This window comes from Canis lupus, chromosome 22 (assembly GCF_048164855.1).
Source record: "Canis lupus baileyi chromosome 22, mCanLup2.hap1, whole genome shotgun sequence".
In the NCBI taxonomy this organism is placed as follows: domain Eukaryota; kingdom Metazoa; phylum Chordata; class Mammalia; order Carnivora; family Canidae; genus Canis; species Canis lupus.
Window position 1 is genome coordinate 6,679,833 of NC_132859.1, and position 16,342 is coordinate 6,696,174.

Consider the following 16,342-nt stretch of genomic DNA (forward strand, 5'->3'; position numbering starts at 1 on the left):
AAAAAAAAAAAAACAACAATTTCATATCATCTGAGAAAGTACCATCCTATGTATGATCTGATGAGAAGTAAAAGGTTCTTTTTGTAGTTCCTACTATGACTTTCATTCCAAATGAAAACAAACACTTCCTCATATTGTTTAGATGGTACTGGTTAGCCACATCAACAGGAACCTTTAGACTGTTAACACCGATCCAAAGGAAAATCCCAAAAGAGACTACAAATGGAAAAATAATTTACTGGCATTTGGCAGGCTTCTAATATCCATGAGCATTCAGTGTATGTCCTTTCATTCTCTCTGGATCATACCACTTGGTACCAATTTGTTTTCAATCACATACTTCGTCTTAAGGAAAGGAAGTTTCACAAATCCACTAAACTTTAAAGTTGATAGCTACTTCTCACTCATCAATCAGGAATACCCAGCTCAAATACTCTAGAATCTACTAAACAATTCCAGGTCACCCTATTTGTGGTTTCTGACAGTTGGGAGCGTGAGGCACGCTCTGAGTACGGCCTCTGAACCAGACTGTGTGGGTTTAAAGTGGGCTTGGGGTGCACGATTTTGCCAAACTGCATAACTACTGTGCCTCAACTTTCTTATCTGTAAAATGGGATCGATCTCTGAGGATTTTTGTTGAGAAAGAAATAAGATCATATTATCACTTAGAGCAGTATCATCACTAGCTGTATTGACTTTATTGGTTTTAACCATATATAGGATTTATTGCTTCTCGGCCCCTTTTGGCTAAGATCAAGTAACTATACATGGGATTTAAAATTCAGTTTATTCCCAACTGGCAAGCTTCTAATCCCTGGGATGTTTTATTTCAGCTTTCATCACCCCCCCCACCTGTCTTTTGTGAGCTATCTCCAAAAGTACCCATGATACTCCACTTTTCTTTTAACTTCATTTAACAAGGGACATACTAATACCTACCATGAGACATGCATTAGTCTCTGCACGTGGTGAAGCTCCAGTCATTTCATTTCCTTAACAACCCAACAAAGCAGATACTGATATGTATTTTCATTGTAAGGCGGAGGCAACAGTGACATAGAAAACATAAAGAACTTGCACAAGGTCACAAGAAAAGTAAGAGCTGCAACAAGAAATGGAAGCCAGGCACTCTGGCTCCCGAGACAGTGCTCCTAACCGCTTGCTCTGCTAGGCAGGCTCTCAGGCATGCCAACGAAGGCAAGAGACTCTCCCTCCCACTACCCCCAAACACACGGAATCAGCATTGCTATGAACCAAAGGAAAGCCAATAATACATGTTAAGCATATGGACAAACAGGAACGTGTGGCCTGTTGGATATTCAGTATGCCCAAACATTTGGAAACTTGCTACATTTGAAAGAATACACTTCCATTAGTTTAGAAACGGGCACCGGTAAGTCAGTTCCTCTTTTGAAAGTTTCCCACACTTGGACATTTTGAAAGTTGACCAAAAAGTGATTTCCAGTTTTCACGTTATGAAATTATCTTGTACAGCATTTCCTTATTTGAACTGAAACTATTCCAAAACCTCTATCGAGATAATGGTTTTGGAGATTTCAGGAAATTCATACTTGATTATGTAGGTCAAATACTTCTCCTTGAAAGGTAAAAATAGTTTGGTATTTTTCCTCTACTGAAGCAAGCAAAAAGATGTTTGAATTCTGTTTCATCACATTGATGAAATCCAGCATCTGTAGTTCCAAGAAAGAATTTATTCTGAGTCAAATATATATTCCTTTTAAAAACTGTGCCATATCGGGTAGTTCCAGTAAAATTGTCAGGCATCCTACTGCCTCATGTTTGAAAACATCCAGTGGGACATGAAAGTTTTCTTCTCAAAGTCCCGAACCAAGCCATCCCAAGATCGTCCATCAACCTAACCCCACAGCCTGGTCAGACTCTGTGGTGAAACGTTCCATAAAAACTATGAAGTGAAACTCACCACGGAGAACTCCACATTCCCCTCACAAGGTCTCCTAATTTCCTCTTTGCCTTTACCTACCCGGGGAAAAGGACTCTATTCACGGGCAGCTGTCCTCACACAATGCGGCAACTACGCTCTCTCGAACTTGAAGAGTTTGAAAGGACACGTTTTTACAGGCTTGGGCCCAAAGCTGACTGATGGAATTCCTTGAGTCTTTGGCACTTTGCGTACAACATGAAATACAGAGAGGCTTCCAAAATGGTCTCTAACGAGGGAAATTATCTCATTTAAACCTGCAGTTCACTCACCACTGTGGCAAGGGGCGAGATGTGTTTTCGCACTCCATATATACCCAGCACTATTCTAGACACTCGTTCTATGTTCTCAATAATGCTATGATGTAATGTACTGACCTTAAATCCGTTACACAGATGAGGAAACTGAGGCAGAGAGCCATTAAATCACTTGTCTACTACCTAGCACCCAATAATTGTTGCATCTAGGATGCTAATCCCTCAAATCTGGGTCTAACAGCCCTTAACTCTTAGAAAATATGTCAGCCTATCTTCCTGAGATAGAGACCCCTAAAGACTAAGATGAATGGAAAAATAAAAAGATCATCCTTCTGAACGCAAATTCCCGGAAAAAGCAGGATACAACGGTGCAGATGGGAACTCTGATTTTAGAGTCCACTCTTACTCTCCTATGTGGTTGTAATTTGGGGGCTAATTTCTTTATTTTTCTGCCACCTATTATCATACACAAGAGGCACTCAAAAATTTCATTGACTGTGTATACAGAAAAGATAAACGGCCACAATGAGTTATCAGATGAGAAAATATAAAGATAACTGCTACTAAGCTAATTCATTCAAGTCACAGATTAACAGCACCTAAATTTGAAATAAAAGAGGCTTATTAGAAAATCTGCAAAGATTTGAATATGAAGATGTTCTAATTGATCACATTACACACGTGAAAATGAGGAAGGAAATTCAGTATAAGAAAGCAGAACAATACTTGCTTCACAGGCTCTCCGTGGACTAAACTAAAGGACTGCCTCAATCAGAAGACACTGAGCTCAGGATCCTCCCAAACAAAGGTGAATTTCAACTTTTATTACGAGTGGGCTTGCTTATCAAAGATAGACCATGTTCACGGGGGAGGGGAGGGGACCACGCTTTAAGGCAGATATTCTAGAAACCATAGATTATGAGCATGAGGAATGACACAGTGTGCAGCAACCTGACGTGAAGTATTACTTCTTAAATGGGTCTTATTTCACTGCCATGTTAAAAGTAGGACTTATAAAAGAGACAGAACCTGTTATTTGGGTTTCATAAGGGTGTAAAAATCATGGTACTGTTACAAGTACCAAAAATTTAGAAAGAAAAATTTAGGCTACAAACAACCTGTGCCTTTTCAGCTGGCTCACTGAATGTGATGAATGAATGTGGGGGGTTAACACACTACACACCTGAAGCCTGTTTTTAAAAGCAGCCCTTTGCGATCATGAACTACTTCTTGCGTGTGTGTGTGTGTGTGTGTGTGTGTGTGTGTGTGTGTGTGTGTGTTTGCAGCAGCTGACACTGGACACCATGAACACCACGGGGGTCAAGGGCGTCAACGGGTCGGAGCGGTGCCCCAGGGACACGCGGATAGCACAGCTGGTGTTCCCGGCCGTCTACACGGTTGTGTTCTTCACCGGCATCCTGTTGAACACTCTGGCACTGTGGGTGTTCCTGCACATCCCCAGCTCCTCCACCTTCATTGTCTACCTCAAAAACACCTTGGTGGCCGACCTGGTAATGACACTCATGCTTCCATTTAAAATCCTCTCTGACTCCCACCTTGGACCCTGGCAACTCAGAGCCTTCGTGTGTCGTTTCTCGGCTGTCATCTTCTACGAGACCATGTACGTGGGCATCATACTGCTAGGCTTCATCGCCTTTGACAGATTCCTCAAGATCATCAGGCCTTTTGGGAAATTTTTTGTACAAAAACCGGTTTTTGCAAAAATGGCCTCGGCCCTTGTCTGGCTCCTTTTGTTCCTCATCTCTCTGCCAAACATCATCTTGAGCAACAAGGAAGCGACGCCCTCATCTGTGAAAAAGTGTGCCTCCTTGAAGGGTCCCCTGGGGCTGAAATGGCATGGAGTGGTGAACTATATATGCCAGTTCATTTTCTGGACTGTCTTCATTCTAATGTTTCTGTTTTACGTAGTGATTGCAAAAAAGGTATACGACTCTTATAGAAAGACCAGAAGTAAGGACCGCAAACACAACACAAAGCTGGAAGGTAAAGTATTTGTTGTCGTGGCTGTATTCTTTGTGTGTTTCGCTCCGTTTCATTTTGCCAGAGTTCCATATACTCACAGTCAAACCAACAGTAAGACTGAATGCAGGTTGCAAAACCTACTGTTTCTAGTCAAAGAAACAACTCTCTTTTTGGCAGCAACTAACATTTGCATGGACCCCTTAATATACATATTCTTATGTAAAAAATTCACAGAAAGGCTACCGTGTCTGAGAGGGAGAATAACCACAGCATCATCCCAAGAAAATCATACTATTCAGACAGACAATATGACTCTAAGTTGATGAGAATTTTAGCATGGGTACCTTCTATGGAAGGGTTAAGACTTCAAAAGAGAATTAAGCTTGGAAATCAAGTTTAAACAATGAGAGAAAAATGGATGGGACAAATGCTTTCTTCCATTTTATTCCCCTGGTTTATAGAAAGGATTATATGATAAATTTGAATTCCCTGATTTGAATAAATCAGTCACATAGACTGATTGATTTACGAGCAGAATGAAGCATTAGTCAGAGAATCCAGCTGAATGCAAGTGGCCACAAGAGGGCATCTTTTAGAGAACATTCACTTAAGATTTCGCAAGACATTATAGATAAATGTGAATTACTAGGACCCTCCCTTGCAAAACACCCTCTTCCCATTCTTTCACATACATAATTCAAACAACACTACCGCTTTCGTGTCCGACAACAGTTAATACTTGCTGTTTAAAAGCAAAACAAAAAATCTCAAAAATCCATTGATATGAAAGCTGAGGCTCATGGCTGAAAGGGATGGAGATATGAAGCATCTGAGGAGTTGAAATAGGCCATAAACCCTGAGAAAGCCTGGATGAAGGAGTTTCTCCCTGTACAGAGCCTCTTCCAGACTCAAGACCACTGAAATGACTTCAGTACTCCATACGAGGCATGAGACCATTATTAAGCCACGTAAGATGTCACACTGTAGTCCTTTGCAAAGGTCTTAAGTGTGTACAATTTAAAGGCAAGAACCCAGAACTGATCTTTGGAATTCTCCCTCTACCCGGCAAATACTCTAATGGTGGTTGAACGTGCCACCTCCTCAGCAAGGCCTTCCGAGAACACAACCTCTGTTCTCTCTGAAAATAACTACTTCTCCCACTGTTTGGGTCTGTGCTGGGGCCCTCGTGGCAGACGTCCCTTCGCTAGTCTGCAATCTTCCTGACCCCATTCCCAAAAGATGGTGAGGATTCTTTAAGAAAGAGAACATTTTTTAAGGATGGAAAACAGGTCATGTTTTCTTGGTACCTCCCACATTACTCCCTGCAGACCATCAATTGCAAATGTTTGAAATAGAATATGTCATTGTTGTGTCATTCTTGGAACATTTAGAGAGGGAACTGCTGACACAAGATCAATAGCATCCATCCTAGGGAAATTCTGCAAAGGACTGGTAACCTGTGCGTACTTACCTCCCTCCACATTTCTTCCTGAATCCCTCTGTGCTTAAAAAACAAACAAAAAAAAAACACACACACACACAACTAAAATGTGGCTCTCTAGGATTGTGGACACAGATTTAGATCTTCTAGAGAAAATGTAGAAAGTAATAGTCATGATCGGTAAATGTGCCTCTGGCTGCAACATGATCACTATAAGGTGAAACCCAGGCTTCTTACGTTCTCAAAGGCCCTGAAGGCCCTGGAACTTGCCCACCTTTTTGGCCTTGTCTCCTAACTGCTCTTCCATTCCTGGAACGTTCCACTCTTAAGTACATTTGTAACTGTCAGAACATGCCTTGCTCCTTTGTGCTCCGGTGCCACTCACTGCACACATTAATTTCCTCCTGACCCACGAGCAAAACTCTTACCCATCCATGAAACCCTAAGGTGCCATCACTTGGTCTATGAAATCTCAACTGGCCGATCTCCCACCACCATGTCAAGCCCCATCACCCCCTCATCAGTCTGTCGCCACCCCTCAATTATTGTATTTACATTGCTTTGTAATTACTTGCCCACACATGTATCTACACTTTTGATAATTTATGTATATTTTTGAGAGCAGAGATTGTCTCGTTGTGCAATCAATAAATATTTGGTAAAATAATCCAGACTGGTTTTATTTTTACATACTAGAAAAGCAAAGGGGAAGCCAATTCTCACTGATATTTTTATTTTCAACAGATGAGATAAATTTATGAAAAACTCAAGCTCTTTTTGGCTGACTTCCTATAATATGTACCCAGGAGCCTGGGAAGTGGGGGTATTCTTGGGTTTGCTACTAAATGAACATGAAGAAAGCAGGATTACTAAACAGTACATGTACAGCTTTGGGGCTAATGTCTATCAACATTTCAGTTTTAAAGCCATAGATACAAAATGCTCTAGCTGTGTGCTGTTGGTTTTAGTTAATTAAGTAAAATTTGTAACTGCAGCATATTATACTGTCCAAAACTCTTCTAGAAAACACTCAATGGGGATCCCTGGGTGGTACAGCGGTTTAGCGCCTGCCTTTGGCCCAGGGCGCGATCCTGGAGACCCGGGATCGAATCCCACGTCGGGCTCCCGGTGCATGGAGCCTGCTTCTCCCTCTGCCTGTGTCTCTGCCTCTCTCTCTCTCTCTCCCTCTCTCTCTGTGTGACTATCATAAATAAATAAAAATTAAAAAAAAAAACACTCAACGTCTGATTTTTGTTTTCTGAAGGAATGAAATCATGGTAACCATTAGAGATGTCACTAAATCCACATCGCCTTTAAATACGGCAATGTAGACTCTAATACTGTACTGTAAGTAACTACATCTTGATAATACAATTTTTTTTAAAAATTTTATTTATTTATTCATGAGACACAGAGATCACGCCCTGGGCCGAAGGCAGATGCTCAACCACTGAGCCACCCAGGGGTCCCAATAATACAATTTTTTTAAAAAAAGATCCTTCAAGGGGCACCTGGGTGGCTTAGTCAGTAAGTATCTGCCTTCAGCTCTCAGGTCATAATCTCAGGGTCCTGGAATCAAGCCCCATGTCGGGCTCCCTCCTTAGCGAGGAGTCTGCTTCTCCTTCTCCTTCTGCCCCTCCCCCTGCGAGTACCCTTTCTTACTCCAATAAATAAAATCTGTAAAAACAAACAAACAAAAAAGATCTTTCAAGATAAAATTTCAAAAATTATGCCCTCCCTAAATACAAACATTTAATTCTATTATAGTAACATTATAGTCAAAGGCCCAGTACGTGATGTGCAGAGTGAAATAATCTATGAAGAATTTAGAGAGTGGGCATATTAGAGAACCTTAAAATCACATTTACAGAGTGCAGCGCAGCTATTTGAAAAGAATTTCCCAAATTCTTTTCCCAAATTCAAATAGCAATCACCAATCCTAAATCCTACAAGACTTCTAGAATGAGATACTAGAGCATCGCCATTAATGATAGAAACAAGAGAGCAAAAGGGGGGGTGGAGTTAGCTTTAATATAATCTGTGTGAGCTCACAACACAAATAAGGGTTTTTGTAAAAAGTTAAATATAACTATTTTTACTGGATGTAAGCAATACAACTATAGAACACGTGTTAAATCAGTAGTCATCAAACTGTAGCAGGTATCAGGATAAGCCAGAGGGATTCTTATGACACGGCTACGACACAGATTGCTAGGCCCACTCCCAGAGTTTCTGATTCAGGAGGTCCGGGGTGAGGCCTGAGAACAGGTTGCCAGAGGATACTGATGCTATGGTTCTGGACCACACATTAAGAACTACTGTAATAAATGTTCCCTGAGGTTCGTATGGACTTAAAGATTGGTTCCCAGGACAGCTTTCTTGGACATGAATGCACAGGAGTGGAATCTATCAACAGGAGACAGACAAAATTGTTACTCAGGGAACAGGGCAGATGTAAGGTGACAGACAATGGTGAGGACGTGGCTACCTGGAAAGTTCATGCCCAACTTACAGGGTTTCTACTACTCTGTGCCAACTGTTTGCACAGGGGGGATTAAGGGCCCAAGGTTGCTGGCTAGTAGCAACAGCAGAAGTGGATGACGTCCAAAGCAGCACGCAGTACTTACTAGTCACTAAATATTAGGCAAGTGTACCAAGAGCTTTCAATAGATTGTTCCACTTAATCCCAGGAAGCCAATGAAGTGCTATTGTGATCTCCATCTTAGAGATAAAGATGTTGAGAAACGGAGAACTTAAGCAACTTGCATGGAGATCACACAGCACATACACAGCAGGTCTAGGGCTGTAACTCAGACTAGCTTCTGAGCCCATATTCTTCACCACTATTATTTACAACCTCAGCTATTCTAATGTTCTCAAGGGAAATCATAAATCCAGTCTCCTTTATTTCCTGCTCTTTTCAAAACTTCCGTAGCCACCTCCACACTCCCTAACTCCACAAAAACAAAACATGCATGTGTGGGCCTTAACTAGCCCAGGTGCTGCCAGGTAATTAGCTCTGACCTCAAAGTGAATGAGAACCTTCCAGGACCTCAGAGAGGCAGCAAGCAGTCATTACTGGACGCTTGCTATGTGCCAGGTGCCATGCTGTGTGCTCTTCAAGGACTATCACCTTTCTATTTCTCACTTCAACCTTATGAGAATAGATACCACAGAGCTTCCTGTTGAGGGCAACGTAAAAAGAAAACTGAGACACAAGCAGAAAGATACCTTTGCCATGGTGTGCAGGACGTGCCAGCAAGCTGGGAAGGGCTGGGGCTAAAACCCAGGCAGGTGGCCTCAGGCCCAATGCCTCAATGGCTCTGCTACACCATCAGGACAATTTCCTCAAGGGTTGACATCATACCCGGTGGTGAAGATAGCAAGGAAGTGGCTCCTGAAGAGGAAGGGAGAGGTCTCAACACAAACGAGTCTGCAATCTCAGGGGTTTGAATAGTTAGACCCCAAGAGTCGCTAAGAGTCCCTGCAGCACTCGAGATTTTGTGAGAGAAGACGATCCCAATGAGTGGGCTCCCAGGTTCCCTGGGGGAGTCAGGCCTTCGACGCAGGGCCCTCCGCCTCCCCGGAAGCGCACAATGGTGAGGCACGCATCCCACAACGAATCCAATTGTGGAAACAGTACGCGAGACATAACGAACTCACCATAAAAAACTGAGAGGAAAAGGTAGCTAACTCCAAATGGAGAAAATGAGGATGGGCGTGCAGGCGAGGACAACGGGAGCTGGACCTGGAAGAAGGCCACAGTATGCAAAAGGAGACGCTGCCAGGCCATAAGCAGTTTAGAAAAAGGCTCGGCGGGATCCCTGGGTGGCGCAGCGGTTTGGCGCCTGCCTTTGGCCCAGGGCGCGATCCTGGAGACCCGGGATCGAATCCCACATCGGGCTCCCGGTGCATGGAGCCTGCTTCTCCCTCGGCCTATGTCTCTGCCTCTCTCTCTCTCTCTGTGACTATCATAAATAAATAAAAATTGAAAAAAAAAATATTTAAAAAAAAAAGAAAAAGGCTCGGCTAGGAGTGGGGACAGAGCTAAGGCTGGAGCACAAGGAGCCACGGGGGCCAGAGGCTGGGGCGCGTGAATGGAGAAGATGAGCCTGGGAATGGAGGATGGGACCCTACAGCAGAACTCTTGGATGCTGTGTGGACTGTATAGGCTTCTCCATGAGCCATGGAAGGTTTCTGAAATGAAGAATTACATGGTCTTGGCTTGTACTTTAGGAAAATCAATTTGTCAGTAATATGATGATTATGATTATGGATGGAAGAAAGAGCCACTGAGGATAGGAGATTAATTAGAGAAGTTCTCTATATAGGCAGGCAAGAGCCAAGGGCCAAAAAAACTAACATGGACTTTATAGACATATTCAGAGAAAGAGGTTTTGAGTCCAAGAGCCCTGGAGACAAGGGGATGATTTGTAAAATTATGTTGTATGTAATTAATATGCAAAATGTATTTTCAGAGGGGTCCATAATCCCCATCCTACCCCCTTCCAAAGGAGATTTATTGCTCTGAAGATTGTTTGACTAAGTGGTGTGCTGGATCATAAAGGAAGGCCAAGAAGCAAATTCTGGGTATGATGAATTTAAAGTCTCAGAGATTTGGGTCAATAAATCTAGCCAGTGGAGACAAAATATGCATCAAAGGCTCTGAAGACAGGGCTAGATTAGATGGCTAAGGGATAATCTTTTCTGAGACAAGAGAAGAAGGAATGAGCTGAGCACCACAGAGGCCATGTCACCTGTGTCATGGACAGGACAGATTAGAAGAGATGGCTGGAAAGGGGAGCTTAAGGGCGTAAGGTAGGGGCTGAATTAAAAGGAGCAACAGGAGACTTGGTATACCAGGAACTAAAGAGGAAGTAATAGTCAACAAAATTCAACACTGTAGAAAGGTCAAATGTGTTGAATCTACAAGTATGAATTCGGTGGTAACACTGAGGAGAAGGTGGGGATAGAACCCAATTTGTAATGGGAAGTGAGAGGCTGTGAGCAAGTCTCCCCTTTCAATACAGGACAAGTCAGTTTACAAGAGTCCGAAGGAGAAAAAAACAACAGCTGTTAATGTTACCTCAGCTTTATCCAAGGGATTCTAAGAACAGAAGATAGAGCAGCCCCTTCCTATACCTTGCAGAGTGAATACGCTCCATGTGAAACAGCAAACAGAGCATAAGTGCAAACACATGGTGAGAATAACCACAAGACCAAGAAAATCCAGCTTAAGCCAGAAAATGGGTAGGCCAACATTTCAGACGTTAACACTGCCTGGGTTTCTGATACCTAGCCCACCCCCACCCCCATTCCGGGATACTACCCCCATTCCAGTATAGAGTATTTGTAGGGAAAAGGTAGAGGGTAGGGAAGGGAGTGGAGAACAGAGAGAAAGTCATAAAAGAAAAAAAAAAAAAAAAGAATACAGAAGAGAAAGGAAATTGAGTTTAAGACTTAGAGAAACCAGGTAAACTAGTTTGGTTTTGGGGGTTTTTTTTGTTTTGTTTTTTTAAAGGAGTGTGTAAGCAAATAGTGGGGAGGAGAAAGGAGAGAGGGAAAGAATCCTGAGGCAGACTCTCTCCTGGGTGTGGAGACTGATGGCAGGGGGTGGGGTATGCTCCACACGGGGCTCAATCCCAGGACCCTGAGATTATGATGTGCATGGAAACCAAGAGCCAGACACTCAATCAACTTAAAAAAAAAAAAAAAAAAGTCCATACCTCACTCAGCATGTGAATTTTTGCCAATTCTGTAATAAAACTTAAATTAACAAATGTTAGCATCTCGAGTAATTAAAATGTCTACCTTTGTTTTAAAAGGTCAGCTTGAACACGAGATGCTTGAATGTGACTGTACTCAGGGTACCCACCTTGACTTGAGCAATGCTACCTAATGCAAATCTGAATATTTCTATAGTATTTTTAAGAATACTGGATTTGGGCATTAAATTTATATCATATAGACACTATATCACGCAACACTTTTTTTGTCCTTTTTTACTCTATTTAACTCTGTAACTGAAATTTCCTGCCATCAAAAATGCCTGAACTACAAGTAAATGAAGCATTAACCCGAAGGCAGTCAGCCTGCTGAGACCAACTCTCTTCTCCCCCTACATATCCTGCACTCAGCTCTTACACGTTCCCACCATGTCAGACAGATTAGAATAAGCTAGTCTAATTTCCTCCTTTTTAGAAAGGAGAACTGTCAAGAAAGAACATAAAAGTAATTCAAGTAATCATGCGTTCATCATGGAAGGAAAACTAGAAGCTTTCTAAAGGCAACTAAAACATCATGGCCTTGCTCTGACTTCTAAGCTGAGGGATGTTTCCAATTCCTAATCATTACAAATTTACATTCAGACACCCCATTCATTCACTTATTCCCTCAGACTTTGGGAGAAAGGGCGCAAAAGAGAGACAGAGAGAGAAGCTACTGTTCTCTAAGTACCGACCAGTTCTAAACACTGCAGGAACTTTCTGGTATGTTATTTTAACCTTTACAATATTAAAAGGTAGCCATCCCCAAGCGTATTTTCCAGAAGAAGAAACAGATTCAGCTCTATTAATGATTTTTCCAAAGATGGGGGGTGGGGGGAGAGAGCTGTGAATCGGAGGAGCGGAAATCCATCCATGTTGGAGTCTCTATGACCCCACAGTTACCAGGCTCTTGTCATGGCCTGACACTGCCTCAGGCAAAATTCCCAAAGTGAGGACACGGATTAAGTAGCACAGCACAAGGGAGAGTATCAATCTGAGGTCAAGAGTCATATGCAGGCATATCTCCAGACTCAATCTCCAAACCATCCCTTCCCTCTAATCAACCATTACACATGAAGTTCTCATACCAGAAAAAGGTTTAGTGCTTTATTTAAAGCAGACCAAATAGATACAAATCATTTCAAATGACAGATTAAACACAGTAATTCAAGCATAGGGACCTAAAGATACCAATCTCAGCAAGGGAACATTAAAGGGTTTGTAATAATTACACTCGGCACAAATTCTCAAGCTACTGGATGTGAGCCACAATTTGAGTGACTTTGGTGTACTGAAGACAGGACAGTAAGATCTGATGAAGATTTTACTACAATCCTTGTTGCGTGTTCTGGCTCCATGCAAAAGACATGGGCATTCAAGACAGATCACCTTGAGCTATCAGATTTCTACTTGTCTTTGTTTTATGGTGAGTTTGGATATTACAAAGGACTAGCAGGCCCTTTATAAGGCCCTTTATTTATAGCAGGCCCTTCCTTGCATAATCATATGCAAGGAAAAAGAACTAGAAGGCAAGACAAGCCTCAGTAAGGTATCCGTCAAAGTCTCACTAAAAAGCTAGGCTTAGGGTAAAGGATTCTTTCTAGGACTTAGGAAGACTTATCAATAACGATACATACTTTTTATTCCAAGATCTTAGAAACACATTCTGTCCTTGAGTCTTTCTGTATCTTTAAGACTATATTTTGAAAAATCAACAAGCTTACTGGAATTCTCATCTAAAATTCTACAACCAGGGCAGCCCAGGTGGCTCAGCGGTTTAACACCACGTTCAGCCCAGGGTGTGATCCTGGATACCCAGGATCCAGTCCCACATCGGGCTCCCTGCGAGGAGACCTCTGCCTGTGTCTCTGTCTCTGTCTCTCTCTCCGTGTCTCTCATGAATAAATAAATAAAATCTTCAAAAAAATGAAATAAAATTCTATAATCAAAACAGAATCCTCCTTTCATAGAACAGTGAAAACCAAGAAAAGTTGAGTAAGTCATCTAGCATCCCAAAAAAAGGAGTCTGAATCTACTGACTTTGTGAATCATGATCCATGAATCAGATCTATGGCCAAAACAAGATTATAGATATCCCTATTTGACTTCAAAATCCCAAACTCTAATATAGACTTCAGGCTAATATGTCCAAAGTGCTTAGAAAACATGTAGAGGCACCCCCTACTACATATCCTACACAATAGATCCTAGCAAATACAGAGTAAATCCATTTTCAAAAGCCCAGGGGACTTTTTTAAAAAGTAAGAAAGGAAAGAGATTGTTCTAAAGAAAAAGAGTCTACAAAGACAGTAAAACCAAATGCAGTGTGTGATCAGTGACTGAATGCTACATCAAAAAAATTAAAAGAGTATTATTGGGAAACAGCAAAATTTTAAGACGGACAGAATATTTAAAAATATTATTGCAAAATATATAAATAAATAATAAAAAAATAAAAAGATTATTCCTTCAACAATTAATCTTGACTGATAACAGTATTGTGACTAGGTCAGAGAATATCCTTGTTTTTAGGAAATACATGCTGAAGCAGTTATGGGCAAGGCATTTCTCACAATGACTACAACTTCAAATAGGTCCCCCCAAAATACTGGGAGGGGACGGTTAGGGGAGGGATATGTGAAAAATGTTAACAGTATGTAAATTCAGATGAAATTTAGTTGCACTGTTATTTCAATTTGCCTATAGGTTTTGCATCTTTAAAAATAATATTAGAAGAAAAAATCATTTCTAGTAAAAAATGAAAAAAAAATTTTTCAACATTGTAGTGGTCAAGAAATACAAACTCATATCCCAGGACATTGTTTTGTATTCAAAATAAATTTGGGGTTTGTAATGGCTAAAACAATGTTATTAAAAGAGCTTCCCTGCATTTAATAGGATCTTCCAATGAAGCAGCAAGATAATTATTGTTATAAAGTCTCCTGTGGCTTTTATGAAATGGGAGACTTGCTATAAAAATCAGCAGAAAAAAAAAATTATGCAGGTTAACCTTTCAGTGATTTGAACAATAATAAAGTTACGGCCTGTTTTTCAGCTGCTCTTTTCATCAAAGCATTACACTTTTTTCGTGACTAAACGTGTACTACTTCCCTTTCAGAATGTTAAGTAAGACCGGCTGGAACAAGTCCCAACTTGAGATTGGCATGATATGCTTGAAGACAAATGCATGAAGGCTGCCTCATGCTAACTTTTTCATTACTAGACTTAATTTACACCACCAGCCAAAGCTTTGAAATACGACAATTTGACTATTATGCTCCTAAAGAAGGGGAAAAAAAAAAAACTATTCCAATCCCAGCCCACCTCCAGGAGGAGAGACACCTACTGCCACCCATGGACAAGGGGACAGAAAAGCTCCTTTCCTCCTAACATCTTGATTAAAAAAAAAAAAAAAAAAAAATACACCGTCAAGGTGCATCACTGTACAGGAAAAACTTGAGGTCCTTACATAGGACAGGGATTTTCCTTGACATAAGAAATTAATATTGTTAGTTGGCTCTAACAGGACAAAGTCAATGCAGGTAAAATAAATAAATTAATTAATTAATTAATTAATAGATAAATAAATAAATAATACAATAATTTTTTAAAGAGCATTAAAATTTAAGGTACCTAACAGAACTGCCTTTATTCCATTAACAGAAACTTGTGAAGTATCTGTCCAAATAAGGTCTCTTATATGATTTCACACACGTGATTCGAAATTTGGGATAATCCTCAGAAGGTGCAGGGAAGGACTTTGTCCAGCACACTTTTAAGGAGCCCACGAGGGATGTTCTCTCTTGGAATTGACACTTTTAAGATTTGGCAGTTGGTTATTTTGACAGGTTGATTTCACGTCCTTTATTACTTACGGGTCCCAGTGACAAATGGCAGTGCGCTCAACCCAAAGGACAGGTCTCAAACTAAGGTCTGCAGCGCATAACCTTCCTCCTCAGGACGCAATAAACTGGTTTCAAGTGTTAAAAGCAAAATCCATGGAGAGGTGTAAAATGGCTCAAGTGCAGATTCAAATCTAAATGAAGAATTGTTTGTAAATCTGGCAAATTCTTATAAGACTGAGCCACTATTAAGTTGCCTAATTTTTGCCCAGGGACTTTCTCTCATGCTGTCTACTTATCAATAACTTAATACCCCCTAAACAGAAGGGAATGGAGAACCATAAAAATTGTAGTTCTGTTTTTGTTTATGAATAAGCAATAGAAGCATAATGCTGATATTCAACTATTAGTATTTAAACACCTATTTGTTTTTCTGTATTAACACAGAAAGAAAACCAATTAGTGTGTGTATGTGTGTGTGTGTCTGTATGTGAGTAATTTCTTTAAGGCATTAGCAAACACTAAGTAACTCCTATTATTGATTTATTAACTTCAAAAAAAAGTTTTTCATTTTTTAAAGATTTTATTTTTTTATTCATGACAGACACACAGAGAGAGACAGTGACACAGGCAGAGGACCCTGGGATCACGACTTGAGCCAAAGGCAGACACTCAACCACCAAGTATCCCTCAAAAAAGATTCTACATTTATTATTTTCATTTATCTTCACCCATGATAGTAACAGGTTTTGATTCCATTTGGTGAAATTTTATTTATTTACTTATTTGCTTGAATGCTGCAAAATCTTGCAAACATTTGGAGATTTTTATCTGCAAGATCTAAAATTAATTACAAATATGAAAAAAAGATCTGATGGTGTAAACTTATTATGGGAAGTTTTTTTTAAAGAATAAAAGTTTTTTGTCTTTAAACATGGAATTCAAGGGATTAGCTCCCCAAAATAAATGTATTTAAAATATCTTGAATACTGACATTTGTGTCTATGTAAAAATAGGTCTACAGATCTCCGCACATCCTTGAATAAGACAACAGGTTTCCAATGTTATTAATTCGTAGTATAAGCACATTTCAA

The 16,342-nt window shown here is 40.6% G+C and overlaps 2 protein-coding genes across 9 annotated transcripts in view; one reads left to right on the top strand and one right to left on the bottom strand.

The window, feature by feature from the left end:
* The window catches only part of MED12L (mediator complex subunit 12L), a 323,177-nt gene that overhangs the window by 97,429 nt on the left and 209,406 nt on the right, over positions 1-16,342 (bottom strand). The window lies entirely within an intron of this gene.
* P2RY13 (purinergic receptor P2Y13) lies at positions 2,936-6,308 on the top strand. 2 transcript variants are annotated; one of them, XM_072792282.1, is made up of 2 exons: positions 2,936-3,025; positions 3,507-6,308. In XM_072792282.1, the coding sequence occupies exon 2, from the start codon at positions 3,522-3,524 to the stop codon at positions 4,521-4,523; it is 1,002 nt and encodes a 333-aa protein (XP_072648383.1). In that variant the 5' UTR covers positions 2,936-3,025; positions 3,507-3,521; the 3' UTR covers positions 4,524-6,308. The 2 variants fall into 2 exon arrangements, with proteins under 2 accessions (XP_072648383.1, XP_072648382.1); XM_072792281.1 differs by having other exon boundaries at positions 2,939-3,025; positions 3,504-6,308.